The sequence below is a fragment of the Plectropomus leopardus genome, chromosome 5, assembly GCF_026936395.1.
Source record: "Plectropomus leopardus strain MGB_pleo_1.0 chromosome 5, ASM2693639v1, whole genome shotgun sequence".
NCBI classification, from domain to species: Eukaryota; Metazoa; Chordata; class Actinopteri; order Perciformes; family Serranidae; genus Plectropomus; species Plectropomus leopardus.
Genome location: NC_142180.1, coordinates 27,333,913 through 27,360,150, shown reverse-complemented (window position 1 = coordinate 27,360,150; position 26,238 = coordinate 27,333,913). Strand labels below are relative to the sequence as shown.

At 41.5% G+C, this 26,238-nt stretch overlaps 1 protein-coding gene across 2 annotated transcripts in view; it reads right to left on the bottom strand.

The window, feature by feature from the left end:
* ssbp4 (single stranded DNA binding protein 4) overlaps nucleotides 1-26,238 on the bottom strand; it is a 112,128-nt gene that overhangs the window by 3,771 nt on the left and 82,119 nt on the right. For both annotated transcript variants that reach the window (XM_042481907.2, XM_042481914.2), the window contains exons 6-16: nucleotides 11,800-11,883; nucleotides 7,642-7,768; nucleotides 7,420-7,487; nucleotides 6,188-6,252; nucleotides 4,808-4,853; nucleotides 4,670-4,705; nucleotides 4,476-4,530; nucleotides 1,560-1,630; nucleotides 1,336-1,414; nucleotides 884-912; nucleotides 697-798 (exon numbers count right to left, since the gene is read on the bottom strand). In XM_042481907.2, coding sequence (XP_042337841.1) covers nucleotides 697-798; nucleotides 884-912; nucleotides 1,336-1,414; nucleotides 1,560-1,630; nucleotides 4,476-4,530; nucleotides 4,670-4,705; nucleotides 4,808-4,853; nucleotides 6,188-6,252; nucleotides 7,420-7,487; nucleotides 7,642-7,768; nucleotides 11,800-11,883 — 762 coding nt within the window. The remainder of the gene's footprint in view (nucleotides 1-696; nucleotides 799-883; nucleotides 913-1,335; nucleotides 1,415-1,559; nucleotides 1,631-4,475; nucleotides 4,531-4,669; nucleotides 4,706-4,807; nucleotides 4,854-6,187; nucleotides 6,253-7,419; nucleotides 7,488-7,641; nucleotides 7,769-11,799; nucleotides 11,884-26,238) is intronic.

Genomic DNA, 26,238 nt, shown 5'->3' with positions numbered 1-26,238 from the left:
AAAATTCATATTTTTCCTCTTACCTGTTGTCTGGAGTGTTTTGGTGTGCTGAGTGATATTGGTCGTAGAGATGTCTGCTTTCTCTCACATACAATGGAACTTGTGGTGCTCAAAGTGCCAAAAAGTAAAATAAACTGAAAGACTCAACAGCAATATCTCTTTCCAGAAAGCATGACCCGGTTACTAATGATAATCCGCAGACCTTTTTGTGAGCAGTTTCATGTGGGAACTATTTCTCTCTGCCAAACTACACCTGTCAACCTCATCACCACGCAGAAGGAAGCGTGCATCTACTCATTAACGATGCCGTGCTCCTCAGCTGAGCTGTAACATTAGCTAGCTCAGTGATCAGTTGGTGGGTGTAGTTCGGTAGAAAGAAAATAGTTCCTTCATGAAACTGCTCACAACGGGGTCTGTGGATTATCTTGAGTATCTGGGTTATGGTTTCTGGAGAGAGACATTGCTGTTGAGTTTTTCAAATGTATTGTTTTGGTGATTTGAGCACCACAAGCTGAGTGACATCTAGTTAAATTTTACTGGAGAGAAGAAAGACAGATATCTCCACTACTCTGCAACTCACCAAAACAACCTAGACTGATAAACAGCACTACAGGTAAGAGCAAAAACATGTATTTTTTTTTATTTTGGGGCTGAACTATACCTGTAAGGGGTTATGATGTTTTCTTTTGTACTCACACTTTCACTTTGGAATGGGTTTAAAAAGTTGCCTGCCATCTCGCCGTCGTCCCGCGGAGTGCCGGGAGGATTGTTCATGCCTGCCATGTTGTTGGGAGAATTCTATAACATGGATTAAAAGAAAAATTAGTAAGAATAAAAGCAAACAAACAGACAAACAGATAGACAGACAGTCATCCAGTCTTACCTTTGGCAACCCATCCATGTCACCAGAGCCTGTGATCAGAAATGGAAAAAGGAGAATCACCATGAGGTAACTGTTAACTGATCCTCAGCGTCCCTGCTACTAATTCAACATGAGTTCAGGATATCCAGTGCAAATAGGAACAACCTGCCCTCTCACAGGTAATGGCCTTTAATTAAGCTATTTGTTTCAGATACAGATGAGCACCAACTCACTGGCTCCACTGATCACGTCTCACCCATCTACAGGATCAATTGGCCTACTCACTGCCCCGCTAATCTGTTTTAGCTTTGATCAATAACAGGAGGAGGGAGAACACTTCCTCTACCGGCCATGAGGGGGCACAATCTCACTACTGAAGACCATTGTCCATGGAGAGTAACAGGTTTCACTGAATACACTCAGGAGAAACGTATACATGCTGCATTCACTGTACGCCATCTCTAAATACTCACCTAGTGATCCGTTCATATGATGCTGCTCCATAGCACCCATTCCACCCATGGGCCCGTCAGGACCCGGTCCCATTGGGAACTAAAAACACATTTACAAAGGTCATTTATCTTGCTCTTTCCATGCGCCTGGGTAGCAAGGCAGAGGAGTAGATTAGACAGATTTTTTAAATTTTATTTTATTTTACAAATTGTGATTCTGAATAAGACAAAACAACATTTCTTACATTAGGTCTGTTTCCTCCCGGGCCGATAGGGTTCATCATTGTGTAGATGTTTTCACTTGAGTTTGTTGAGTCTATGAATAAAGAGCAAACAGATATTTCAAATCAGAAAATGGTAAAGCAGTTTGTTTATGTCTCGGAAAAAAATACTATAAAAAGAGCAATTTTGACCAAAAATAATGAAGTAAAAATCTGTCTGGAGCCACAAAGTATATTTGAGCATGCCAATGACGGTAATACCCTTTGTAGTCTAAATTAGTGGTCAAAACTGGTGGGTTGCAGTCTAAAATGGGTCCATTCTTGATGGACCATGGACTTGTGACTTGTAAACATGTCAAGTTTGTAAAAAAAACATTGATTGTTAAAGGCGAGAACTTGATTCTGCAGAGATCACTACGGCACCGACTCTTGCTCCAAATGACGTCAGCAGTGCAAAATGGCAGCAGCCATATCCGGGATATTTTGACCTCTGTTTTGCAGAGTGGAAGGACGAGGAGACACATCATTCGTCTTTATATAGCCCCTGGTTTTTATAATTGGAGAGTGTTAAGAATCACTTTAGGCCTACACCAATGATAAATTCAAATTAAAATGTTTTTTTTTTAAAATCATATCCATCAACTCTTTTTCTGTCAAAACCACAGAGAGCCACTGGAGAGGGGCTAAAGGAGCTGAAGGCTGCCGTCCACTGTCCCAGACTCACAGAAATACTTGCAGTTAAGCCCCAGCACTGTTGTCTGTTTTAATATCTATTTTTTCCAAAAAATGTCAAAAAACAAGGAGGGTCCGGGGTATGGAATGGGGTTACAAATGGAAGATAACGATGCACAGAAGCAACTGGAGTGGCACTGTCTCTCACTGTACTTGACATTTTTTCAGTTTAATTCTGCCATTTGTGCGATACATTCAGCTACAACCGAGACATGTTCTTATTTCTGCTGCACAGGACAAAGACCACCAGTATGTTACTTTAAGTGCCAGTACATAATGTCAGTGAATCTGTCTGTCAACCAATCCACACACTGCTGCCAGCCATGTACTATAAAAGAAACCCATCATTCCTTATTCCTGCAATCAGGAGATTAGTTATTATACGGATACATGGCAACTTAGCAACAACCAGTACATGCTGTGTGGCTCCTCGTGTGTCTGTGTGTCCTGAAAAGATTGAGAAGGATGAGGTGACCTTGATCTGACATTGCAGGCAGAAAGTTGTGAGTGGAAGACTGTGAAAAGCAGGAAAATAAGAATAACGGATTAAAAGACAGGGGAGGAGATGGATACAGTATGTGCAAAGTGGTGGAGAGATCTTGCCTGTTAGTGTCCCTGAATCGAGCTGTCGTGACTGGAGGAGGGGGGCAACGCTGAGTGGGAGGTGTGCATTTTTGTGGGAGGTTTGTGTGGAAGAGTGTGTGCGCACAGACTTGGCGACTGCAGTGGAAATATGTTTCCCCTCCCGGTGTACGTGTGAGCAGGAGCATTTTGTGCAAAAGGTTGCCCCGGCAACGTATCACAATAGAGGTATGTATATAAATAATAAATAGTGGACACAAAAAGAAGCTCTCCGCAGGCCAACAGAAACAGAACATCCACAGGATATCAGCCCACAGTGTTTTGTTCTCAGCTAATCCTCCACAGAGACACTAGATTGATGGGTCAAAGCTGAGATGGATCACTTGTTTGATTGCAGACTGACAGGCCTGTGTTTCCTTTTTATAAAACTGTCTCCACGATGAGAAAAAACAGCTAACAGCACTTGAATATTTTCCAGAGTGTGCCCAGACTGGCAACAAATGTGATATCCAACCTAAATCTCTATCGTGCATGCAGGGGAAAAAAATGGGATTACCCCCAAATCCCAATCAAAAGGGTCCCTTGAAAAGTTTGGAATGAAAAGTTTGGTTTTGTTTGTATTTTATTTTATTAAATTAGTAAGTTGTGCCATAACTAAATTAAACTGGCTGAATAAATCAGTTGAAAGATTGAAATTTGTATAAAAACAAACAAATAATCTCATAAATAAATGAATGAATAATATAAAAATAGTGGAAATGCTCTGAGGCTCCTTTCACCCCTTAAAGGGACAGTTTGGAATTAAAGTGGGGTTGTATGGGGCACTTATCCATAGTCAGTGTATTACATACAGTATGACAGGGATACTTAGCTTACTTTGCTTGTTACCCACTTTTGCAAAATCACAGGAGGCAAGGGGCCAGTGGCAGCAGCCAGGCACATGTTTCTAGGATTTGAAGACATTCCTAGGATTTTAGGACATTAGGGGCTTAGCTCGGACCTCTGTCGGAGGATGTGAAGGATCCTCCGCTGGCACTTTTTTTGATAAACAAGCTATCTTTGGTGCTGTTTTCTGCACACTGGCCCCTTATGAGTCTAAAAGTACAAAAACAATTCCCAGTGTGAATCACTTTATTTTTTAGAAAACGGTAAGGCGGCCAACCTGCACCCTATTGGGGGCCAAATTTGGCCCACGGGCTGTAAAATAAGGATCACTGCTGTAGATGTCTGTCAGTAAACCCCTGGTTTGGATTTCATAACGAAAAAAATAACCAATTCAAAACGTATGTGAAAGAGGCTGGATCAAGAGATAGAGGGTGGGGGTGGGGGGGCCACACAGACCGCTTATGCACTAGACCAAGAATTGGCTGCAACGCCCCTGCATACATGTGTCACATTACATTCAAATTGGGCTGAGTGGAGTATTTTTTCCATTTTTCAATGTTGTAAAATTACTCCTAAAAGCTCAATTCCTTAAGTATTTAGAGTGCTATCACTGCCTGTCTCTCCCTAAGAGAGATGTGTATCTGACAGAGAACAGGTTTGATGTTTCTTAGACAGAGCCCTTGTTCAGTGAACGCAGGATGAAAGTAGAAATCAGAAGGGAAACTGAAGTGTATAACTCACCTCCGGGGCTAGGCATGATGGGAGTTCCTGGCGGGCCGCCTCCCCCTGGAGGGCCCTGAGGGGCAAAAGAAGCGAGAGGAAAAAGAGAAATGAGCGCTGAGTGCATTTGGATGGCAGCGTGCCTGTTGGATATCACTGCACGACAGGTAATTTATGGCCCGTGGTCGAACACGAGTCCATGACGGGACACTTACCACATAGTTGCCTGGAGATGAAGATGAATAAGCTATCTGTGGAGAGAATAGACCCGGGGTGAAACAAAACATGAGGCACAGCTATTGTAAACACACTCAGTCATGTAGAAGATGAAGATGTAAGAGAGTGTGACTCACTGAGTTGGTGTTGGGGTTCGGCCATGGACCTCTTCCACCAGGACCCCTGGAGAGGAAAACAGAGGGGAAGATGAAGACATTTATTAGAAGAAATACATTTGTGGTAAACAATAAAGTCGCATGTGCCACAGGGGATGCTTGTCACAACATGTCAGGTGTAATGATTTGTACTTATTGATTTCTTTACTGCATATATACAGGCTATTAGCTGATTTGCACATATAATTCTTAGCAACACGGGTGAATTTACATGACAAAATGTATTATGTAAGAGCAGTAACATATCACTTTAAAGGGGAACTACGCCTATTTTCAAAATTCATACATGTTTTTGCTATGGTCTAAGACAGTCCAAAAAATATTAGTAAACATTAGTAACTTTTTTCAAATCTAAAAACTACAGTGCTAAAACTCAAATCTGTGATGTTATAGGGTATAAAATGTAGAGCTGCTCCACAGACAATGCATGGTGAAAGATGTTATAGATGACACAGAGAGCATCCAGGGGAGTGATCTGGGTATATTGGTACAGTTTCACATCTTAGAAAAATACAAAAGAATAGAGCTCATTTGAAAAATGAAAAAGTAAAAATCGATGGAACCACAAAATCAGGCTCCTAGTCATCATCTATTGAAAAGCTCCAGACTTGACATCCAATGACATCACAAGTTTGGGGTTTTGAGAGAGAGCAGCTTGTGTGTTCCCCTTACAAGGGTAACTTTGGTATTTTTCAACCTGACGTAATTTTATCGTTAGAAAACACTTAATTCAAAGTCGACAAAAACAATTTAAAACTGTCTTGGTTCATCTTCCCACTGTTGCAAGAATCGCCACTAGTTTGGTTAATTCACCCAGTTAGTTGTGAAAATATGCTGGCTCAATACACACTAAAATTACCATATATTCACATGGAGTCTATTTTGGGGCTGTTTTTATGTTTAAAGATGATTGTAAGTAAACCAGGAGTAATAACAGTAAACTGTAATAGAATCAGTCATTTCAGCATACTGATATTTTTGTAGATTATAGAATATTATTGATTTTCACAACCCGTTGGTGATAGTTTCTCTCTTTTCTTACCTACATTATGCTGAGATCTGGGGACAAATTAGTTCAAAAAGAGCAGAAACAAGAAGTTTTTGGAGGGCAGAACAAAAAGAAACACTGCAGCAAGTTTACGGATCATGTTTGACATATCGCTGTAGTTCTGCGTACACACATTTTTTTTTTAATGCAGTGAGGGATTTTTGCCATGTCCCCACATCTTAGCAACTGACTGAGAAAACGGTTCTAATAACTGCTAGCAACAGCGGTAAAAACAACAAAAATAAATTCAAAATTCACAAACATTAAAAAAACTTCTTTTCAAATCTACTAACATGTTCATTCCTGGCATCCCTGGCCCCATCGAGTTTGGAGGAGGCCTCATCCCTCCGCCGTAGTTCTGCACAAAGAGAGGAGCACACAGTCAGTGTCTCACACCTGCTCCGTCTAAAGGTTTGAATCTTAATGAAGGTCAGCGACCATCATGTCTCCCCCTAACTAGTGTTTAATTATGTGATGTATGGGCTGAGTGTGAAAGCGGACAGCTGTGTGTGTGTGAGTGCGTTTGTGTACGTCTGTATGTTGTGTGTCTCCGTGTATGTGTCCACGCTCCCCTCTGTGTGTTTGCGTGTATGTTTTCATGGCTGCCCAGCAGGCGGGTTTGGCTGGCGCTACACGTGCATACTTGTGTATTTATGTGTGTGTGTGAGACAGACATAGAGAGAGCGAGAGAGTAGGGGGGCAGGCCAGAGAGCAGCTCCACTCAGAGGAAGAGTTTTGTTCAGCAGACGATTACACTTGTCGAGCAGATGCCACACCAGCTGCTGGTACGCTCACTGCCAAAGTCACCGAGCCAGGGTGGCACAGAGAGGGGCCGAGGGGCACAGGGAGAGAGAGAGTGTGTGTGTGTGTGTGTGTGTGTGTGTGTGTGTGTGTGTGTGTGTGTCTTTGTGTGAGGTGATGTTGGATCGGGAGGTAGTTGGGTGCAGAATGAAGCAGCTGTCTGGTAACGGTAATTCAAAAGGACACTGTTGTTTAAGCATCTTATGTATTACACTGACCGAAATTAAAGCGATAAAAGAAAAACCGACAGTGCCAAAAACTGGCACCATTTTTGGTCAAAATGTGTTGGTGGCGACTCGCTCGGGGCAGTCTGAGTATTCCGCCTCTGTTTGTCTCCCTAGGTGGGAGTCGACAAGTAGGATTTAACATGTAGAACTGGAGTTGGCAGTGGGTGAGCTCTGGTTAGAGCCAAGCTAATCATCGGAGCGCTCCTGACATTTAAAGGCAAAGTTAAGAGGCTGGCAGAACTAACATTTCTCTTCAGCAAAGTTTTATCTGCATGCAGTTTATAGGCGGCCAGTTTGACATTATGGCCGTTTTTATCGTAGCCTTTAATGAAGGGCATCCAAACATTGGTTCATAAACTGAGGATCCAAGCACCAAATCTGGCTGTGTGGCAGCTGCAGAGTGGGAGTGCAGTGGGCAGCTAGTGCTGAAGGATACCATCCACATTCATGATTTCATCAACACGATCCTTTGTGTTTAGTATGAGTAATATCACTACCTGTGGGCCCATGCCTCCCATGCCTCGAGGGGGATTCATTCTCATTGGACCTCCCATGTTTGGATGTCCTGTGGTGAGACGCAGAGAATGCAGCTTGTTAGAGTGGCAGCGCAGTTTGGATCAATGATAATTCCATAAATGAGGAGAAAATTGTTCTAGGTCAGGAGCCAATATGACTCCGCAAAGTGTGAAAGTGAAATAACGCCACATGTTTGTCGATACCTTGTGGTCTGGTGGGGTCCAGGCTGTTTGGTAGGAGAGGCTGTGACCCGGGGATGCTCCCAGGAGGCTGATTTGGCATACGGAGGGCGGGCCTTGGGCCACCTGGGTACCGTGGAGACATGAACGGCTGCAGGAAGGACATGAGAAGGACAATAATTATGTTATTTCAGGATGATCAGGACCAGAATGCTTGTTAAAATTCTTGATAGATGGGCCTTGAAATATCACAAATAAGTTTGACCATGACCTCATTTTACTCAAGCCCAAATTTAACACTCCAAGATAGAGTGTAGGGCTGTGACTAATGATTATTTTTACAGATTAATCTGCCCATTATTTGCTGAATTGTCAATAAAATGTCAGAAAATAGTGAAAAATGGTCTGTGTAATTTCATAGAGCTCAAGGTGATGTCTTCAAGGGGTTTATTTTTTCTGACCAACAGTCCAAAAATCAAAAGCTGTTTACTTCATCGTCATGTATGACAAATAAAAGCATCAAATTCTCACATGTAAAAAGCATGAAACCAGTCAATGTTTGGCTTTTTGGCTTAAAAATGTCCTAAAATTATTACCAATTCATTTTCTGACAATCCATTAATTGATTAATCGACAAATTCTCTTTTCTGAACGCCAGGGTCTTTTTTTATTCCAACATGAAAAGAGTGTATGTGGCCACATGGGGCTGCTTAGAGAAAAAGCATCACACCCAGTGTCTTATGTTTTTAGATCACTCTGGCTTTTTTGAGCAAAAACTAGAAAATCTCAGAACTTTTTAAAAGGTGCTGGTATTGTCACTCTTGTAGCTACTGTCTATTCCTGACTGTATGATACATCAGTCAGTAAAAGACAGAAAGCCCAGCTGTGGGAGCAGATTAGCTGGACGCTGAGTGCTGCTGAGTGTTCCCGTTGTAAGCTTGTTTACTGTGTAGTCAGTCTTCTGTTAATGCAGCTTTACTTTAGCTACCTCATTAACATTCATGTCAATATACTGTTGTCACAGAAGCAAAATCCACGCGTAGTGCGTCATTAAAAAAAACACAAGAAGCTTTTTTTTATTTCTTATTTTTTAAATGAAGCGCTCCCCAGCACCCGGACACTGCTATTCTGCCAAAGGAAATGCTATGTAGGCACAGGCCATAATAGTTGCATCTCTAATAGAGTGTGCCTTTTATTGGCCTATCCTGAAATATAGGGTCTAGTAATTTATAGAGACAGCATCTCAAAATCTATGACTTCAATAAGCAAATTGATAATGTTAGGATTTTCTCAAAAGAGGGATATTATGGAGAATTCATCAGGATGCTGTACTCCACAAAATTAGCTAATCTCAAGTGAAAAAAAAAAGAAAAAAATTAGAGTCAGATGCTTCCAACATTATATTGAGTATATGTATTTGTAGAAAGGTTTGAAAAATGAATTCAGCAGAGGTAATCTAACAGAATTCAAAAGACATGAATCAAGATGAAGCAATGTATAGATTATAAACAACACATACAACCACACTGTACATGTCCATGTGTGCCATAGTCGTTATCAGCTCAGTGAATGTCAAATCAAATTCAAGCTCAACACCTGCACACCCATAAATCTATTGTGTTCATTTTTTTGTTCATTTTGTCTTTACTTTTCTCATCTTTTAAAGGTCCGGTGTGTAGGAATTAGGTGCGTCTATTGGCAGAAATGGTATATCATTTCATAACCGTTTTCATTAGTTAATGTTCACCTGAAAATAAGAATCACTGTGTTTCTGTTCCTTTGGAATAAACCATTTATATCTACATATGTGGTGAGTCCTCTTTCACTGACTCCTCCATGTTGTCTCTACGGTAGCTCAGAACAGACAAACTAAACACTGGCTCTGGATAGGATCATTTGGGTTTTCATAAGGCGGGTTTTCCAGTGAACCTCAAACTGCACATATAAAATACACATAAAGGAAACATGTCAATTTAAAAAAGAAATCCCATTTATCATAAAAAAGTTTTTACGCTTGCCATATTTCGCAAAACTGCAATGGAGGCACCAATGGAGACACTTTTTTTTGCTTTTATAGGTCACACAATGTGATGGCTATGCACTTGTCAGTTGAAACTGGCTCTCTCGGGCATGATGCAGCAGGCGCTACAAGAGGTGTTATTGTATCGCATAACTCTTTGAAGCTTTGAATCCACAATTCCTCTATCACCTCCCAGAAATCTCTCACATGTGGCTGCTCCCACGTATAAGGGATTTGCCTTTCCATTATTGTTCGCATAACATGCCTATATCGCCTTCAATTGGAAATAATAATGACGGCTAGTGCGGTGGCTGCAATAGAAATAAACCTGCTAATGTTTTCAACATCCATCGCCATGCTTCTTGGAATATTACCGTGACAGGAGATGTCGCACAACATCACTCAACTGAAACGCTGCCATCGGGCAATTGTCTTTCATTGGAATTTAAAAAATATCGCTTCAATTATGCGCAAATCTGTAATGGAAACCCGCCTCCTGTTCTCCAACACTTGGCAAACAGGAGTGGTTTCTGTTTTGCAATCTCACCCCCAGATGCCACTAAATGTTACACACTGGACCTTTAAGAGATGTTGTTGAACTAATTAAGCTCAGATCTCTACAGAATTCTAATAACCCTGATATAATGATAATATCATTACAATCCCCTAAATTAAACGTCACCTCCCTTAATATATCTGCAAAAAATCTGCTCTTCAGAAGAAGAAATGTTTCCACACTAAACAGATTAGACACCTCAGATTACAAACAAACTTGTAGGTAACAAACAGGGCACATGCGTAAATCAGTAAGTCTGACTGCATCCAACCTTCACAATTTCAAGGTGTTTTCACTGCAGGTCAGCAGGGGGAGCTATTGTGTTGAGGAATAATGTTGTGTAGTAGTTTTGTTACATTTACCAAAAAGGAGGGGCTTGTCGTTAAGTTTTGTAAAGTAAGACCTCAGGTGGTAAAATCCATTAGGATAAAGGTAAAGGAGGACAGATAAGAGAGAGGCAGAAAACATGCAGGATAGGAACTTAGACTGGAAGGACAATATGAGAGAGAGAAGGAGTTGGAGCAGAAAACAACAGGAACATGATGGCGGGATGAAGCCGTACGAGCGGAAGAGGTGTACTACATCTTAACATTCGCCTGTTCTGCGCAGCTGCACGTGTGCTGGACTTTGTTCTCATCGCGTCTGTATCACCAAACACCAACGCTACAAAACGCATCTTGGATAGTGTGATTCATAACAGAAAGTGAAGACACCATCCACACAGATGTTTCAGCAGAGAGGGGACAAGAGCTGGCTGGCCGAAACACACACATACACAGAGCCAGCGTGGTGAATAATGTAAAGCACCCCAGACAGATGGTTCTCAGAATCACCTATGAGAAAACGCTGCTGCTGCTGCTGCTGCTGCAACTACAAATACCCACATCCAGTGAGCCATATTTCAGATGATAAGAATTAATCCAACTATTTTAGTATCAAGGGGAAACATGCTGATTTGAATGCCGATTGGGTGAGACTTGTGTGTTTTGGTCACGGAGCATGAGCAGCAAAATAATATTCATATCATCGCTTTTGCTCAGAGATAAGCACAGACAACACAAATACAACAGGAGACTGGCTTTCAATGGTAATTATGTACTGTATGTTTTGTGTGTTGGTGTATGTGTGTGTGTTTGGAGCAAGTGGAGGACAAATTATATAATCCCAGTTAGCCCTTGAGGCGAGGACTGACTTACTACTGTTTTCTTTTTAACCCTCCTCCCTCCTTCCTCCTCTCTTCTCCTCCCTTGACCATGTTGTGATGGGTTTGTGCACGAAGAGCTGCACCGTGTCAGGCTGTGCTGCAATATTAATGGTCTATTGATGGACTATGGGATGGTGAGTGCTGGGCTGAGGGAGAGAGAAGGCCCTCCAGATGCACCTCCGCTCCTTACAGCTGGGCCAACACAGCTAAATTATTCATCCAACCCACCATCGTGGATGCTGCCTGTCCTGTCTGCTAGCACAACAAGGGACCTCTGTGCTGTTTGTACACTGTGGTTGTGTGAGCAAGTGAACAAGTGAGAGAGTGAACAAGTGAACAAATGAGTGAGAGTAGGCTTACAACACAGCAACTAAGGGAGAGGTGTAAATGTTTCCGTCTTACCTGTCCGTGAGGTCCCATCATGGGATTACTGGGGTTGTGTGGGGGAGGCTGCGTGTGAGGGGAAGGCTGAGATCCTGGAGGACCCTGAGGAAGAAAAATCAACAAGATTTTAATAAAATGCTACAATTATATATTCAAACCTGTTTGAGGAGGAAAAAGAAGATTTTTAACAAATTGGCATTCTGTATTGTATCAGTGAACACTGATATTATTGAAGAAATGGTGATGTAATATAACATTTAAAGGGTCGCTTCACCCAAATTCCAAATAAACATATTTTCTCACTTTTCTCTGGTTTTATTGAGCCATGCAGGTGAGTATCTTAAAATCTGAGGTTAATTTGCTTAAAGGTTAAAGATATCCATTCAAAATGAGATTTTTGCTTCGAAAGCAATAAACCAATAGAAGTAAAAGCAATTTTGAAATTTGTTTGTGATGCTCAAGCAAAACACAAACAAGAAACAAACATACATACTCAAAGTTCATACCAAGTACCCTGTCACCAGTTTTCATAGCAGCTATTTTTTTCCAGCAAAAAAGTAGAACAAGTGGTACAGATATGAGAATTTTTATATTAATTATTAGTTTTTTTAAGGGGTGTGATCAGACCATTTGAAAAAAGTTAAAATTAAATGTTCAATTCACCCTATTTTCATATCTCATGTAAACTGAAAAAAAAACCCCAACAACAACTAAAAATAAATAGAGTTTGAATATTGTGTATGTTCCAGTAACATTTTTCCACAGCTGATTATGATGAGACAAACTTTATTAATCCCACACTGGGGACATTCACTTGTTACAGGCATGAGAAATCCTAATATACTGATTATAATGTACATTCACACATGTTCAACATTTTAAACCTGAAATGTTCCTGACAATGTAACTGAATCAAATGACTTGAATGTCATGTGAGGTGGTTGAGATGGTTGCTGAAATTGTGCTACAAATCCCACTGAGAATCAACACCACACGAAGGGCTCTTACTGCTCTGTTTTGGTTTTCTTTCTGGTCTGAGCAATTGAAACTTGACAATGTTCATCAAGCCCGACATATGAAACAATGAAACACGCTACAAGCACTTGAGCCCAGACAAGGTAGTTATGGTATGAAATAGGTTGGGCATTGTCTGCCGAATTGGCATATGACCGAACCCAAAAACTGCCAATTTTATGCATTATAGTAGCACAATTAAACCTACTAGTAAGGACTGAAACAAGGACAAAGACAATTAGGCCTGAGTGCTGTCATACTCTCCTGTGTGTCTGAAAGACAGAGACAGATAAGGTGTAAAGGTAATGTTTCTGTAGGCCAAAGTATTAATAAATTTCCAAAAATGCAGCTTAGGGGTCAACCGATATTGGTTTTTCATGGCCGATAGATAGCGATTCTTAGTAGTTACTGAAACTTATAACCAATATTTGGAACTGATATGAATTAACAATAAAACATGAAAATCTTTCTGTCAATATTTAGAATGTAAATATTAAATGTTACTGTAATCAAAAACTTTCAACAAGTTCCCAGCAACTTTTTTCATGAAGTCAGGTGAAATTCAATTAAAAATAAAAAAGAATAAATAAAAGTATCTCCCTAGTAAAGTAAAAGTTCTCCCCATGCTTACACTTTCCACTTTCTAATTATTTAATTTTATCGGCGATCACTAAAAAAAAAAAATGCAGATACAGGTTAATGGCAAAATGCCAAATATCGGCCCTGATAATTGGCCAGGCCGATAATCTGTCGACCCCTCGTGTATATAATGTTGTTAGTGAATGAAAGAAAAGTCATCATCCATTGGCCCAGCCGTTGTATGAAACCTGCCAGGCATGATGGTGGAGTTGGTAAACCAAACTAAAACTAAAAAGCCTGTTAATATCTGACTTAATCAGACGGCTGGAGACCAAACTCTTGTGGTCAAGATCACTTAGAGCGGCTTTAATTGCCATGACAACCAGAGAGTAATTACAACATGTCTAATTTAAGTATGTATCATAACAGCACGGCTATGATATGTTACATCAACGAGGAATGCATGTAATCAGATTTGTCACTGACATTTAGAGAGGGCCCATTGATTTTTGTGCATAGGAATTCTTAATTGCCCGTGCGAGGTCAGATCAATTCATGAGGTGGACAATTACAATCATCTTGTTTTGCCAAAGGATAATTCAGGGTATTTTCAAACACGGTCTTATTTTTCCAGTTTTTTGCTACGATAATGCTTGATCCAGTTTGACAGAGTCGCTGCTGTCCAATGCACAGTCAAGGGCCAAAGCAAGCTTAATTTTGGTGCTCACTTTCACTCTCGAGAGAAGTGCCAAATATTTGAACCCAATCAAACATCATTATGGCGAACCATAGAAAAATGAGTCCCAGGTTGAAAATAACTGAAATGATTCGGTCTCTTAAATCCACACTGGATTGAATGCTCAATTACTGGTATGTGAACTGCAGTTTCAGTTTGTATTCAGAGAGGGAATGAACTGTTTCTCCAGTTAATCTCTCACCGATAAACACGGAGTTAAACACATCAAAGTGAATACACTATTGGAGGACTGAGTGAACTTTCACCTTGTTGTATCGTCCTACAGTTACCTCATTTGACTCCAGCAGCAGCTCCTCCAACAGAGAGCTGTTACTACCTGAACATCAATACAGAGAAGGAGGACCACCCACTGCCAGACCTGGCTTATCTACGAGTCTGCCAGAGCCTCCGTCAAGCACTCTGCTATCAGGTAACATTACAGGTGTGTGTGTGTGTGTGTATGTGTGTGTGAGCGGCGAAACTGAGCGGTGATGAGTGCGAATATGAGATCACCCTTTTTCTTTTTTTTCACAGGTGAAAGCAGGATCTTCTTCTCTCAGGTGCGGAGTGTGTGCCGGCTCAAATATGTGTGTACAGTATGTGTATTGAAGGGGGCTGCTGAGGGGTGTTACTTCAACAGGTGTGTGTCTAACATCACAGTGGAAAGATAAAGGATTAGGGGATTACCCGTGTGCAATATAACCTGAGACAGACACATGCGCACACACAAACAGACATATTTACATAACTTTAAACTCTCTTCTTTGTATTAATAAGCAGAAATAGATGCATGTTCACATCGAGGCTGAAATTTATTTATTTGTTCCTACACTGATTAAACATTTCTATTTTTATTTCTTTATAAATAAATTGACTAGACTTGATTAATCCAGTGATTATTTTCTGAGTCATTGTTCACCAATGAAATAATAATAATAATAATGATAATGATAATGATAATGATAATAATGATAATGATAATGATAATGATAATAATATTAATAATAATAAATGCATTCACAGCTTTCAAATTGCTAACTGAACATGAACAGACCCCAAATCAAATATATTAACTTCACAATGGTTTTAAATAGAAATAAATAAATAAACATACAAACAAAACACCTCACATTTGACAAGCTGAAACCTGTAAATACCTATTATTCTGTCCTTATAAATCACCAAACCCATATCATAATTACGTAACTATAACATCTTTAAAAATTATGTTTTGTTTTGTTGTGATTTACTACGCACTTTGTGCCAGAGAAACAAAAAAAAACTTATAAAAACTAAACTATTTCAAAGTCATTCAGTCCTTTCATACACTACTTATGAATGAGCACAAGATCAATCGTACACGTTTATGAAACAACCTTTAATATAACCTTCCCATGAGTCTTTCAAAAATAACTGCTTTAAAAGCCTTTTTACTATAAATGACATTATAGTTCCCTCTTTGATAACTATTTTATATGGCTGTAAAACATTAAAAAAAAAACCTTTAAACACTGGAATTTATCTATTTTTTACACCAAAAACTACATTTTATGAGATTACACTTGAACATGACATGACAATTATAATCTACCTTCCCCTAATTCTCATTTTTACTGAAAAAAGCTTGAATGCATCAAGATGCAACCTCTGTTAGGTGTTAGCTCAGGTCACCGGCTGCTAAGAGCTCAGGTTAACGATTTCAACTTGAATTTGTTATTCATAATGTCGCCTTATGAGGGAAAAAACAGGGTGCGCCCCCTGACGTGTCAGTAGTAAGTTTACTGCATTATTGCGTCCTGAAGGCAGCCCGTGTAAGATATCTGTCCTTCCCAAATACATTTTCTGTTGACGATGGTATACTGTAACTCCTGAGCCCTGCTTTATAGTCCACTGCTATCTGTTATCTTGTTTGCCTAATAAGCTGACAGCAGTCAACATGCTACATATTGTCCAATACTAATGTTAGGCCAAAAAATAAGTGTATTTGTTGGCATAATTTCTGTCTACCAATTTTGATTAATCAACTAATAATTTTATCACAAGCACACTTTTACTGGCACAGCTAACTTTCCAGACTCGTGCATCTCTTCACCTTTGTGCAGCATTTTTTTGAAAGGAAGCAGCTGCACGAATACCTGCATCCCTCCAGCCTCACAAACACTTGTGCACACACTCCCTTTAAATCTTTCCTCCCCCCTCTGTCGCTCCCTCACTTTCCCACCCTGCCCACTGCGCCGCCCTCCCTGTGTGAGTGCTCTGTTGGCATGGCTGGCACGGTGGAGTGCCGACTGAGCCGAGCACCAGGAACCTGTGGGCGCTGCTACAGTGGGAAAATAAACATGCCTGACTGACAGCTTGAAACAAGTGCATTCCCACAGGCGCAGATACAGTGCCGCTGCGCTGCCAGGTACACGGTATAAGAGCTCAGATATTGGCAGGAGAGATGAGCTTGTACATTCACGTGAAAACAATACTACTCATGAGCAGAAGCCCTTATTCGTGGACTCACAACCCTTTCTAAAAAGGCACAAATGTTGAGCTCAGCAGCAGCGGCAGGGCTCTCGAGACAGGTGCTTCCTTCTCTTTTGAGACGTGGCAGTTTACTTTTCTTGCTGCATTGATTCTATTCATCTCGTTGTCGTGAGACCGGCTCATCTGAAAAGCAGTCAAGTCTTCAATAGAGCCACTCATTAACCAGCTACACAACATGCACCCGGTCAATAATCTATTCAGCAATCTGGAAATGTTTATTTAGTTGTACATACAGTGTACTCTGGATGTGCTGGCACAGTTATGACGTTTGTACCGGTGCCACTGTGGTTGTTCTGCCACTCAGTGTGTGTATGTTTTGGGTGGTTAACACCAGCTGTACTGGCTCGCTCCGTCTCTCAGCAGGTTCACACTGGGGCTAATGCAGCGCTAGCTCTGTCTGACCTCAGAGGTTATTGTTGTTGATGTGCCCGTCTGAGTGAGTGTGTGTGGGTGTGTGTGTGTATGTCTAACAAGACACCCCTGCGGGGTTTGGCTGCACTGATCCAGCTGTAGCAGACTGCTTCTCCTCTTCAAACACACACAAAAGCTAGTTTTAGTCACTTAGGAGGACACTGCATTGACTTACAGTCATTTCCTGGAGCCTTATCCTAACCGTAACTATTGCCACTACTTGCCTGAAGCCTCGTTTTCACCAGTTTCAGTTCAGTTTGTTAAACGATAGAGTGGTTATTTTTGCAGTTCCACTGTCAAAAGTTGTGGATGGTAACAACAGAACCTTTTTATTCTATCCCGTTTTTTAAATTTCAAATCTGTTGAGGTACCTGATCCGATACTAACAGGAGAAGTTAGAAACACTGTCATCCACTGATTAGATAATAAAGAAACAATACTCAATTGTCAATTGTGAGCTTAACTCTAACTCTCGCAGCTTAACGCCAACTCTTACAGGACACTTTTGCAAGGAGTGCTCAGGGTGGGAATATTGCATCATTATTCTGCCTCGCTGTCACAGCTTCCACAGGAGGTAGAAACAGCACTGAAACAGTATCAGTATAAACAGGACAGCTAGCAGGATGGGATCATGGACAGGATGGGTGTGACATTTTGACAGCACGTTTCGTGTGCGACCCACCACGGGAGTTTCGAAAAGCAGCGTTAGCAGTTAGAGTAACAGCAGCTGTAAATGCCCACAAATTGGGAAAACAATGACATTCATGACCTCCTCACCCTCCGAGATGAGATGATTGTGATTGCGATGTTATGCCGTTGTTTAGAAAATGTTGTCAACACGGATGTTGTACGTCACATGAGAGGCCCGCACTGTTGTGTTAAATGTCATGCATCTTTTGATTTTGCAATGCCAGATGCTATTTACAATCACACTCTGGAGCAAAATGATGCAGTTGTTGTTTGGTTTTATTTAAAAATGGAAAGAAGGTATAAAAAAGAGACTTCACAGCAGCCCTGTAGCACAATCTCTGGGTTAAAAATGGGCTTCTGTAAACTTAACCAAATCTTAGACCTATTTTAACCAGTAATCAAAACTTAACCCTAAAATCCAATAGTTGCTCTTCTGATCACCAGCTTTTGTCCCCAAATGGGAGTTGAGTCCAAACAAGGTTATTGTGTGAAGACATTTTTGTCCCCTTCTTGTAGGTAAACCACAATCTCATTTCACACACACACACACACACACACACACACACACACACAGAGCAACAACAGCACTGTCTGTGAAGGAAACGTAAAACAGATCTATGGTTCACGTACGTGTCCACAGGTTGCAAAGGTTTCTAGGGGAAATATGCCAAAAGTGTTTGGTAGCAATGTGGCTCAATTCCAACTCTCAACCAAATCCTAAACCTTCTTTAACCAGAAACTCAGACTTCACCCTAAGATTAAATATTTGATATGTTGTGGAGACCATCTTTTATCCCCAAACAGGATTTGTGTCCCTGTAAGGTGGTTTTGTGAATGCATTTTTGTCGCTGCATTGTAGGTAAAACCCAATCGCATCAAACACCCAAACGCACACACACACACACACACCCCCACACCCACACTGAGCTCTCGAAACGTCACATAAAGCCCCTCTGAGCGATCAGCAAGGTGCAGACATTCTTTTGTATCACTGGTAAAGAGGAAATACAGCGAGAACTGGATGGAGCAGCAACGTGGCGATTATCATCTGGTAACAACTCCGCCTAAATTAAAGAATACTGTCTGCCATGGAAACGCAAAATAGATCAACGGTTCAGGTCCATGTCTGTAGGTTACAAATGGTTTTAGGGGAAATGGACCCAAAACACTTGGGAGAAACATGGCTTAACTCAAACTCTCACTGTGCCCTTCACTGAAATCTTAAACCTACTTTAACCAGAAACTCAGACTTAACCCTAAAATTAAATAGCTCATCTTGTGGAACCAGCGTTTGTCCCCAAACGGGATCTGAGTCCCCATAAGGTGGTTGTGTGAACGCTTTTTTGTCCCTGCATTGTAGGTAGTACACAATCTCATCAAACGCACACACACACACACACACACACACACACACACACACACACACACACACACACACACACACACACACACACAGAGTGCTCCTCTCTTGTTCCTCTCTATAATGTGCCATAATGGAGCATAGCTCCTCTGGCTGGGCCTCCCTGGGCCTTCCTGCTATTACATCTGAATGGGCCAGCATATGGCCTTTATGGCCGTACTGTTCTCTCTACAGGTCCCTGCAGAGAGCGGGAGAGAGAGAAAACGTTTCAACTGTCACAGAGGTGTGCGCTGAGCGAGTTTGAAAGTAGCTCGTCTGCGAGTGTGTGTGTTTGTGTGTTGTTGTTTGTGTTATATGTGAAGGAGAGGGGAAGAAGGAGGGGGACACGGGGAGCGTTAAATGAAGCAATTAATAAAATCATTTTCTACCCGGCTAAGGAGATAACAGCTTGGCACAGTACCACAAACCCATCAACACAACCCCCTCGCCTCCCCACCACTCATTTCAGTTTAAGGAAGACCCACACCGCTGCCCCTGATGGACCACTAACACAGAGAGAGAGAGAGAAAGAGAGAGAAAGAGATGGAAGAGTACCAGTCATCTGAGTTTTCTTCTCTTGTTTACAGCTGCTAACACTAGAGGGCAGTGTGTAACTGCCAACAAACTACTGGACACACACACACACACACACACACACACACACACACACACACACACACACAAATAGGGAGCGAGAACACAAAGCAGCCTGCATCACTGAACACAACAAACAAAGCCAGGAGGAACAGCACCACACACACACACACACACACACACACACACACACCGAGTGCACACTCATTGTCATTCCTTGCTAACATTCCTGAGAGAGCAGCAGTGGCAGCAGTAGGTCTCCTGCTAGCTCATTGTATATAGCATGGCAACACGTCAGCTCAGAGACGGGAACTCGCTATCAGGGGTGTTTTCTCCCCGAGGAGGGCCGTGAAACACTGACAGCCATTTAAACATGTTAGAATGGCACCAAATGATTTATATATATCTGCGATCCCCCTCCTTAGCTGAGAGCAACGTTCAGAGCTCACGGCGGAAGTTTCACCAACACACGGTGAAATGTGTGTGTGTTTAGAGGCAGTTCTCATGTCTGTCTCCAAACAGATAAAACATACCGTATCGGCAACGTGCTGCTGATAGGGATGAAGCATGCACAGTAGGAGACAAAGGCTACATTGAAATCCCTGTTTAACTGCAGCGACTGTTATCAACGGGTTTGAACTAAGTCTAACAGTAGCTACAGGCAGACAATGGACAGAGGAAACGTTTGCCAAGGACTGCCTCTCATTTTTAAGTGTCTGTCATTCAAGCAGAATTGTTAGGTATCATTTTTGCCGCTGTCCTCTCAAGGATAAGCAGAGACGATAAGAGTCAGAGATGTTTTTTCTCTTCAATGGGTCTAGTTCAGGCTGAAGTGAAAACTTTTGCCTGCACACTCTCATCTGGGTCCTTTAGCATCTGTCTTTTTGAATCCTCTATTCACAGCGCTATTTCAGATATGTTAGAAAAAGACATTAAAATGTTTCAGAGAGCTTTTTACATACAATCTGTTAGCGTCTTTTGTCATGTGGTCAAAGAAGCTTCAAATAGTTTAGGCAGTATGTGCGCTTATTTTGTGACCAAGAAAAGACAACCTTGCAATTATCTTCCAGTTGCTCAGGATCTACACCGACTGTCGACATCATCCACTGAGGGACCAACACCAGCCCTGACCAAACACTGAGATGTGACATTTGACCCTTTAAGATAAAATAATAACTGAGCAGTGGCGTGTCCAGAAATTTTTCATAGGGGTGGCCCAATGGTAGCACCTAGAGGTGGCACACCAAAACCAAAGGCCATAACTGAATTTGAGAAAAATCCTTTGAAAGTCCCTCCAAGATGTTACGATTTTGACAGTTAACATAAATTCAGTCAGTCCCTGAGAAGTCTGCCCGATCTTGCAATTTTATCCAGTCGATGCAACTTTACCGGAAACTTGACTATTTAAAATAGGTAAAATCTAATTTCATTGAAACTCCCAGTAGTTCAGTTGGTAGAGTCACATGCAGCGTATTGATACGCTCAGCCCCCCTGTTTATCATGGGACTACTGCTGCGGGACTGGAGCTCTGTGTCTGGGACAGAGTCTCACACACACACACACACACACACACACACACACACACACACACACACACACACACAAAAAGGGCTGCTAGCATCACACTGCTGATATTGCCCAACTTTTTGTCTTTTATTAGGAAAGGATAGCTTAAGCGTGGAAAGGGGGGGAGTTTTATGATATTAACGGCTCGGCCTAAGTGGCAAAATATGACGAGGAGCGATGACATTATGTTGTGCTGTGTTAGCTCCTGCTAACTGAGCAGGGAGACCAGTAGGAGAGCGGCTCATGGAGACATCCTTGAGTGCTGTGCTGAACGGCAGCAATCAGCTGTTGTTGCCCCCACGCTAAATATTCATGATATAAAGCTCTAAATCTATGACAGCATCACAACTATTTATGATATTTTTACTTGCCCTGCAATTTTATTGCAAAAAACAAACAAATAAAAAGATGGAGAAATAAGGAATCAAATCCTGACATACGTTAGTTTCTTATTTTTATAGAGACTAATGCTAGTGCAGTCATTATTTTGAGTTCCACAACAATCCTATTATGATGTGTATCTAAACACATTAGGTGTTTCATTGTTATTTAATAGGCTGGCTGTCCATTTTCTTCAAGAGAAAAATATACAGCTTTCATTTGAAAGTGTAAGAAACAAAACATTTACTGGGAACAAGCCTTCCCAGTTTAGGGGGGACTTTTGGGTACACGTTTTCTCATTTTCACTGTGTTGAGAAAAAGAGGCTGCGCTTCAACAATGGGATTCTCAGTGGAGTGCTAAACCCAAAATCCAGTGAGTTTATTCCCAAAAAACTGAAAAGAAAGCATATCTCAAGTCTTCAAGTCAATGAAGACAAAATACTCACATTTCACATCACTATAAAGATATAACTATTATAGTGATGTGAGCTAAATAAATGAGTAAAATGTGAGCATTTTGTCCTTCTTGAATTGAATACTACATTGCATACTACCTTTTACATTTTTAAAAATTGATTTTCATTCAGGTTTTTTATAGTGAGAGTTCAAGTTACCCCTTTGAGAATGGCTATGCAAATTGTTCCATCGGCAAAATTAAACCTAAATTTGCAGTCCCCTTCCCAACAAGTTAGGCCGACATGGTTGTTACCAATGGTTACCTTAGGCTTTCTAGTTTCATATGACACTACTACGTTCCCTGTAGCCTAAAAAATAAGAATGCCAGGGCCTCTTAAATACAGTAATATCAGCCTCCAAATATCTTTGGCAATGGGGTGGTCAGTGGGGCACCACTATAGAGCCACCATTCTTCAACCATCCCTGCATGGTTTTCAGTCTCCCATTCACGCTTCAAAAGCACTTCACCTTATTTATCTGTATCTCTGTAAAACAAGTGACCAGGATCAGGATGAGATCAATCTTACCTTTGATAAATAAATTACTGAGAGCAGATGTCCCCCTAATTTGCCATGTGCCTGCCATGTCTCAGCTTTGAGCGGGTTCTTAAATTCGTCTTTGATACCTGGGTTTGCTTGTTGTTAAATGTGTAATCAAACCTAATCCTCTTGTTGTGCTTTTTGGTGTTCTCCCTGAAGAGCCGCAATTACCTGCAGTAAAACACACTGCCCTTGACTTTGGATCCCGTTTTTGGCAAGAGGAGCCGCGCCAGTTTAGTAGAAAGAGGCTGCCCCACCCTAACTGGTTAACAGACTTAATGGAGCGCATTAAGTTTTCAAGTACTTGACGTGTGGATCAGAGAATAAGGTCAACAAAGGAAGATTTCTTGGGGCATTATTTGACAGGTGGACCATATAAATCTCTAAAGAGCACATTTTATCTCATTTGTTTTTTCCTGGACTGAAGCCTAACACTCTTACTGATGCTGGTTTCTTTTAGATTGTGTCTCTTCTCAATATTTTTTGCATTTACATGTGCTGGATGCATTATTAAAAGCATACAGTTAAACATTTCCCTGATATATTTCATTTCTATCTATGGAGCAGCAGATGGGAGATGAATCCTTCAACTGTCCACTATTGTCGTCAGCTGTCATTTTTGCGATCACACATCTCTGAAGGCCAATAAAAACATTTTTGAAAGACTTTCCTGACGTCTCAGTGTCCTCTCTTCTCTGCCACTCTGTGCTGCTTTCTCTTCCTCCTCCTCCCTGTCATTAACTCTATCTCTCCTCGCAGCCTCTCCTCTCTCGCTTTCTACTCCCCCCGTCATCTCCCCCCTTTGCTTGTCCTCCCCAGAGGGCCATGATGCAGCAGCGATGGACTTTCACTGAGAGGAGGGGAGGATTATACACCAAATGTATAGAGATGCTCACATAAAACAAAGCATTTTTCTCCCACTTTTTCTCCTTCCTACCTAAAGCATGTTTCTCTTCATCTATCTTTTTTTTCTCTCTGCAGGAGTCTGACGCCTAGCTCGTCCTGTGAGCTACAGATTAGGGGAGCACGGGAGCGGACACACTCCTCCTCCTCCTGCACCCTCCACCTCCATTTTCCTCCACTCTCCCTCCTTTGCCCCTCATCCCTCTCTCCCAGGACCGTAGCCAATAACAGTACTGGGGTCACCCATGTTAATTACCGCGCGAGTGCAACTGGGAAAAAAATCTGCAACACACACACACAGAGCACATGAACAGTTCACACACAACAGAGTTGGTGAGTAAGCATGTGTCACTGAAGCAGTGTGCGTGTGAGAGAGCGAGAAAATAATAGTTTCAAAGACAAGGGAAATGGAGAGAGTGAGGAAATGTCATGGAGAAGGATGCCAGGCGTATGAAGGAGAGAGGAGAGGGAGAAGGTGGCGGGAGGAAGCAGACCCAGAGATGAGAAATGACTAAAGCGCTGAGAAAATTCAGTTTTAGATACCACCCATTCACAATTCTGCATCGAAAACATAATAAACATTGTTGCGTCTCCTACAAAGGTGGACATTTCACACTGTCAAACGGCTGACCTTACCTCCAGTGTAACTGAGATGAGAATATGAGTCAAATCTCAACAACATGTGGGAGGGAAAGATAAAAAAAATCCTGCTTCCCCTTCACCTGAATGAATAAATGAACTGCAGAAAACTCAGTAGCCTGCATTTTCAGGACCGCAACCATTAGTTCACTAGGGAGTGAATGTCAGCTACTGGAGCAGCGTGTGTGGTTTCAGCTTGAGCTGAAGTTGAAAGATGCCATGTGAACACGCTACATTGAAATATGCTGCTGTTTCGGCAACACCGTCTGCTTGATTTTGGGATGTAAAGTTTGGAGAGGTGCAGAGAACATTTTGTCCATGTTTCTGTGCATGATGCAGCCTCTCTGTTCACACTTCTTGTTGTTGTTTTCTTTACATTTGCCTGCTTTGCTGCTCAGATTAGCTGAGCTAAGCAAAGAGAGGAGAGTGAATGTTGCGGCGTTGGAAAGAAACCATCCATCCTGTCTCTCTTTCTCCCTGTCTTCCCCCTACCCATCCTGTCTGTCTGTCTGTCTGCCCTGCACACAGGGGCTATTTATGGAAAGCAATGTCACTCATGCAACACCATCAGATAGCTTTCTCCCCGGCCTGCTCACTGCTCATACATCATTAACATTCTCCACGACCCCTGCACGCACACACACACAAACACACACACACAGGCTGCACACGACATGCTGCCAATCAAGCAGCACAACACAATGCAGGCAAACGGCTATACGGCTCCACACTGTATGTATTTACACATCAGGCATACTAAACATCCAACAGGAGCGCATTTGTAAAGCAGGCTTAATCAGAAATAACAAGCAGAGCATAATGGAATACTGCACATTTTGTCGCAAATCACAAAAACAGACTTTGACCAAATACGAGCACAGTTATTTGAGCCGCAACTGAGCAAACTAAACATGTTAAATATGAAGCTACATCAAGCAGCCGGTTAGCGTTGCTTAGCACAAGGCAGGAAACAGGTTCAACAGCTTGCAATTGATTAGTCCAGCTTCAATGAAAAATGTGTTAAATTCACAATGTGCTGACAATTTTGTTAGTGAGATTTAGAGATGCTTGTAAGCGGATTTTGTTTTCTATAGGCAGAGCCAGGCTTTTCCTCTGCTTCCAGTCTTTGTGCTAAGCTAAGCTAACCGGCTGCTGGCTGCAGCTTCATATTTACTGATACAGAGTATCAATCACTTATTAAACTCCCAGCAACAAAGCGAACAAGCATCAGTAAGAGTGTTAGGCTCCAGTCCAAGAATAAACAATATTTCCCAAAATGTTGAAGTACTTCTTCAGTGGCTCTTACAGACAAGTGTCACAGAGCGGGTTTCCATTAACCCTCAAATTGTGCAAATTGAAATTAAAATATGCCTAATAGATACATGCCAATTTTGAAAAAAATCCCATCTATTGCAAAATAGTTTTTATGCTCGCATGAGGTGGTATTTCAGGTGATTCAAAAAAGGCATATTTTGCAAAACTGTAATGGAAACCGTTTTTTTCGCTTTTATAGGTCACATGATGCTATGGCTATTCACTTGTTGGTAGAAACTGACTCCCTTGGGCATGAAGCAGCAGGCGCTACAAGAGGAGTTATTGCATCACATTAGCCTTCAAAAGTTAAGTGAATCATTCAGGTGGTCATGGACTATCACCTCCCAGAAATCCCTCATACATGGCTGCTCCCATGTATAAGGGGCTTGCCTTTCCATTATCGCTCATGGTGCGGTGGCTGCAAGAGAAATAAACCTGCTAATGTTTTGAACATCAATCTCCATGCAGAAGTCACATAACATCACTCAATGGAAACGCAGTCATCTCGCAATTGTGTTTTATTGCCATTTCAGAAATACTGCTAAAGTTTTGCACAAATCTGTAATGGAAACAGCTAATATTGGCGGGTGTAGTTCAGCAGAAAGAAAAATAGTGCGCATAAACTGCTCACATCTCCGTCCAAAGATTATGTTGAGTAACTAGGTCATGATTTCTGGAAAGAGACACTGCTGTTGAGTTTTTCA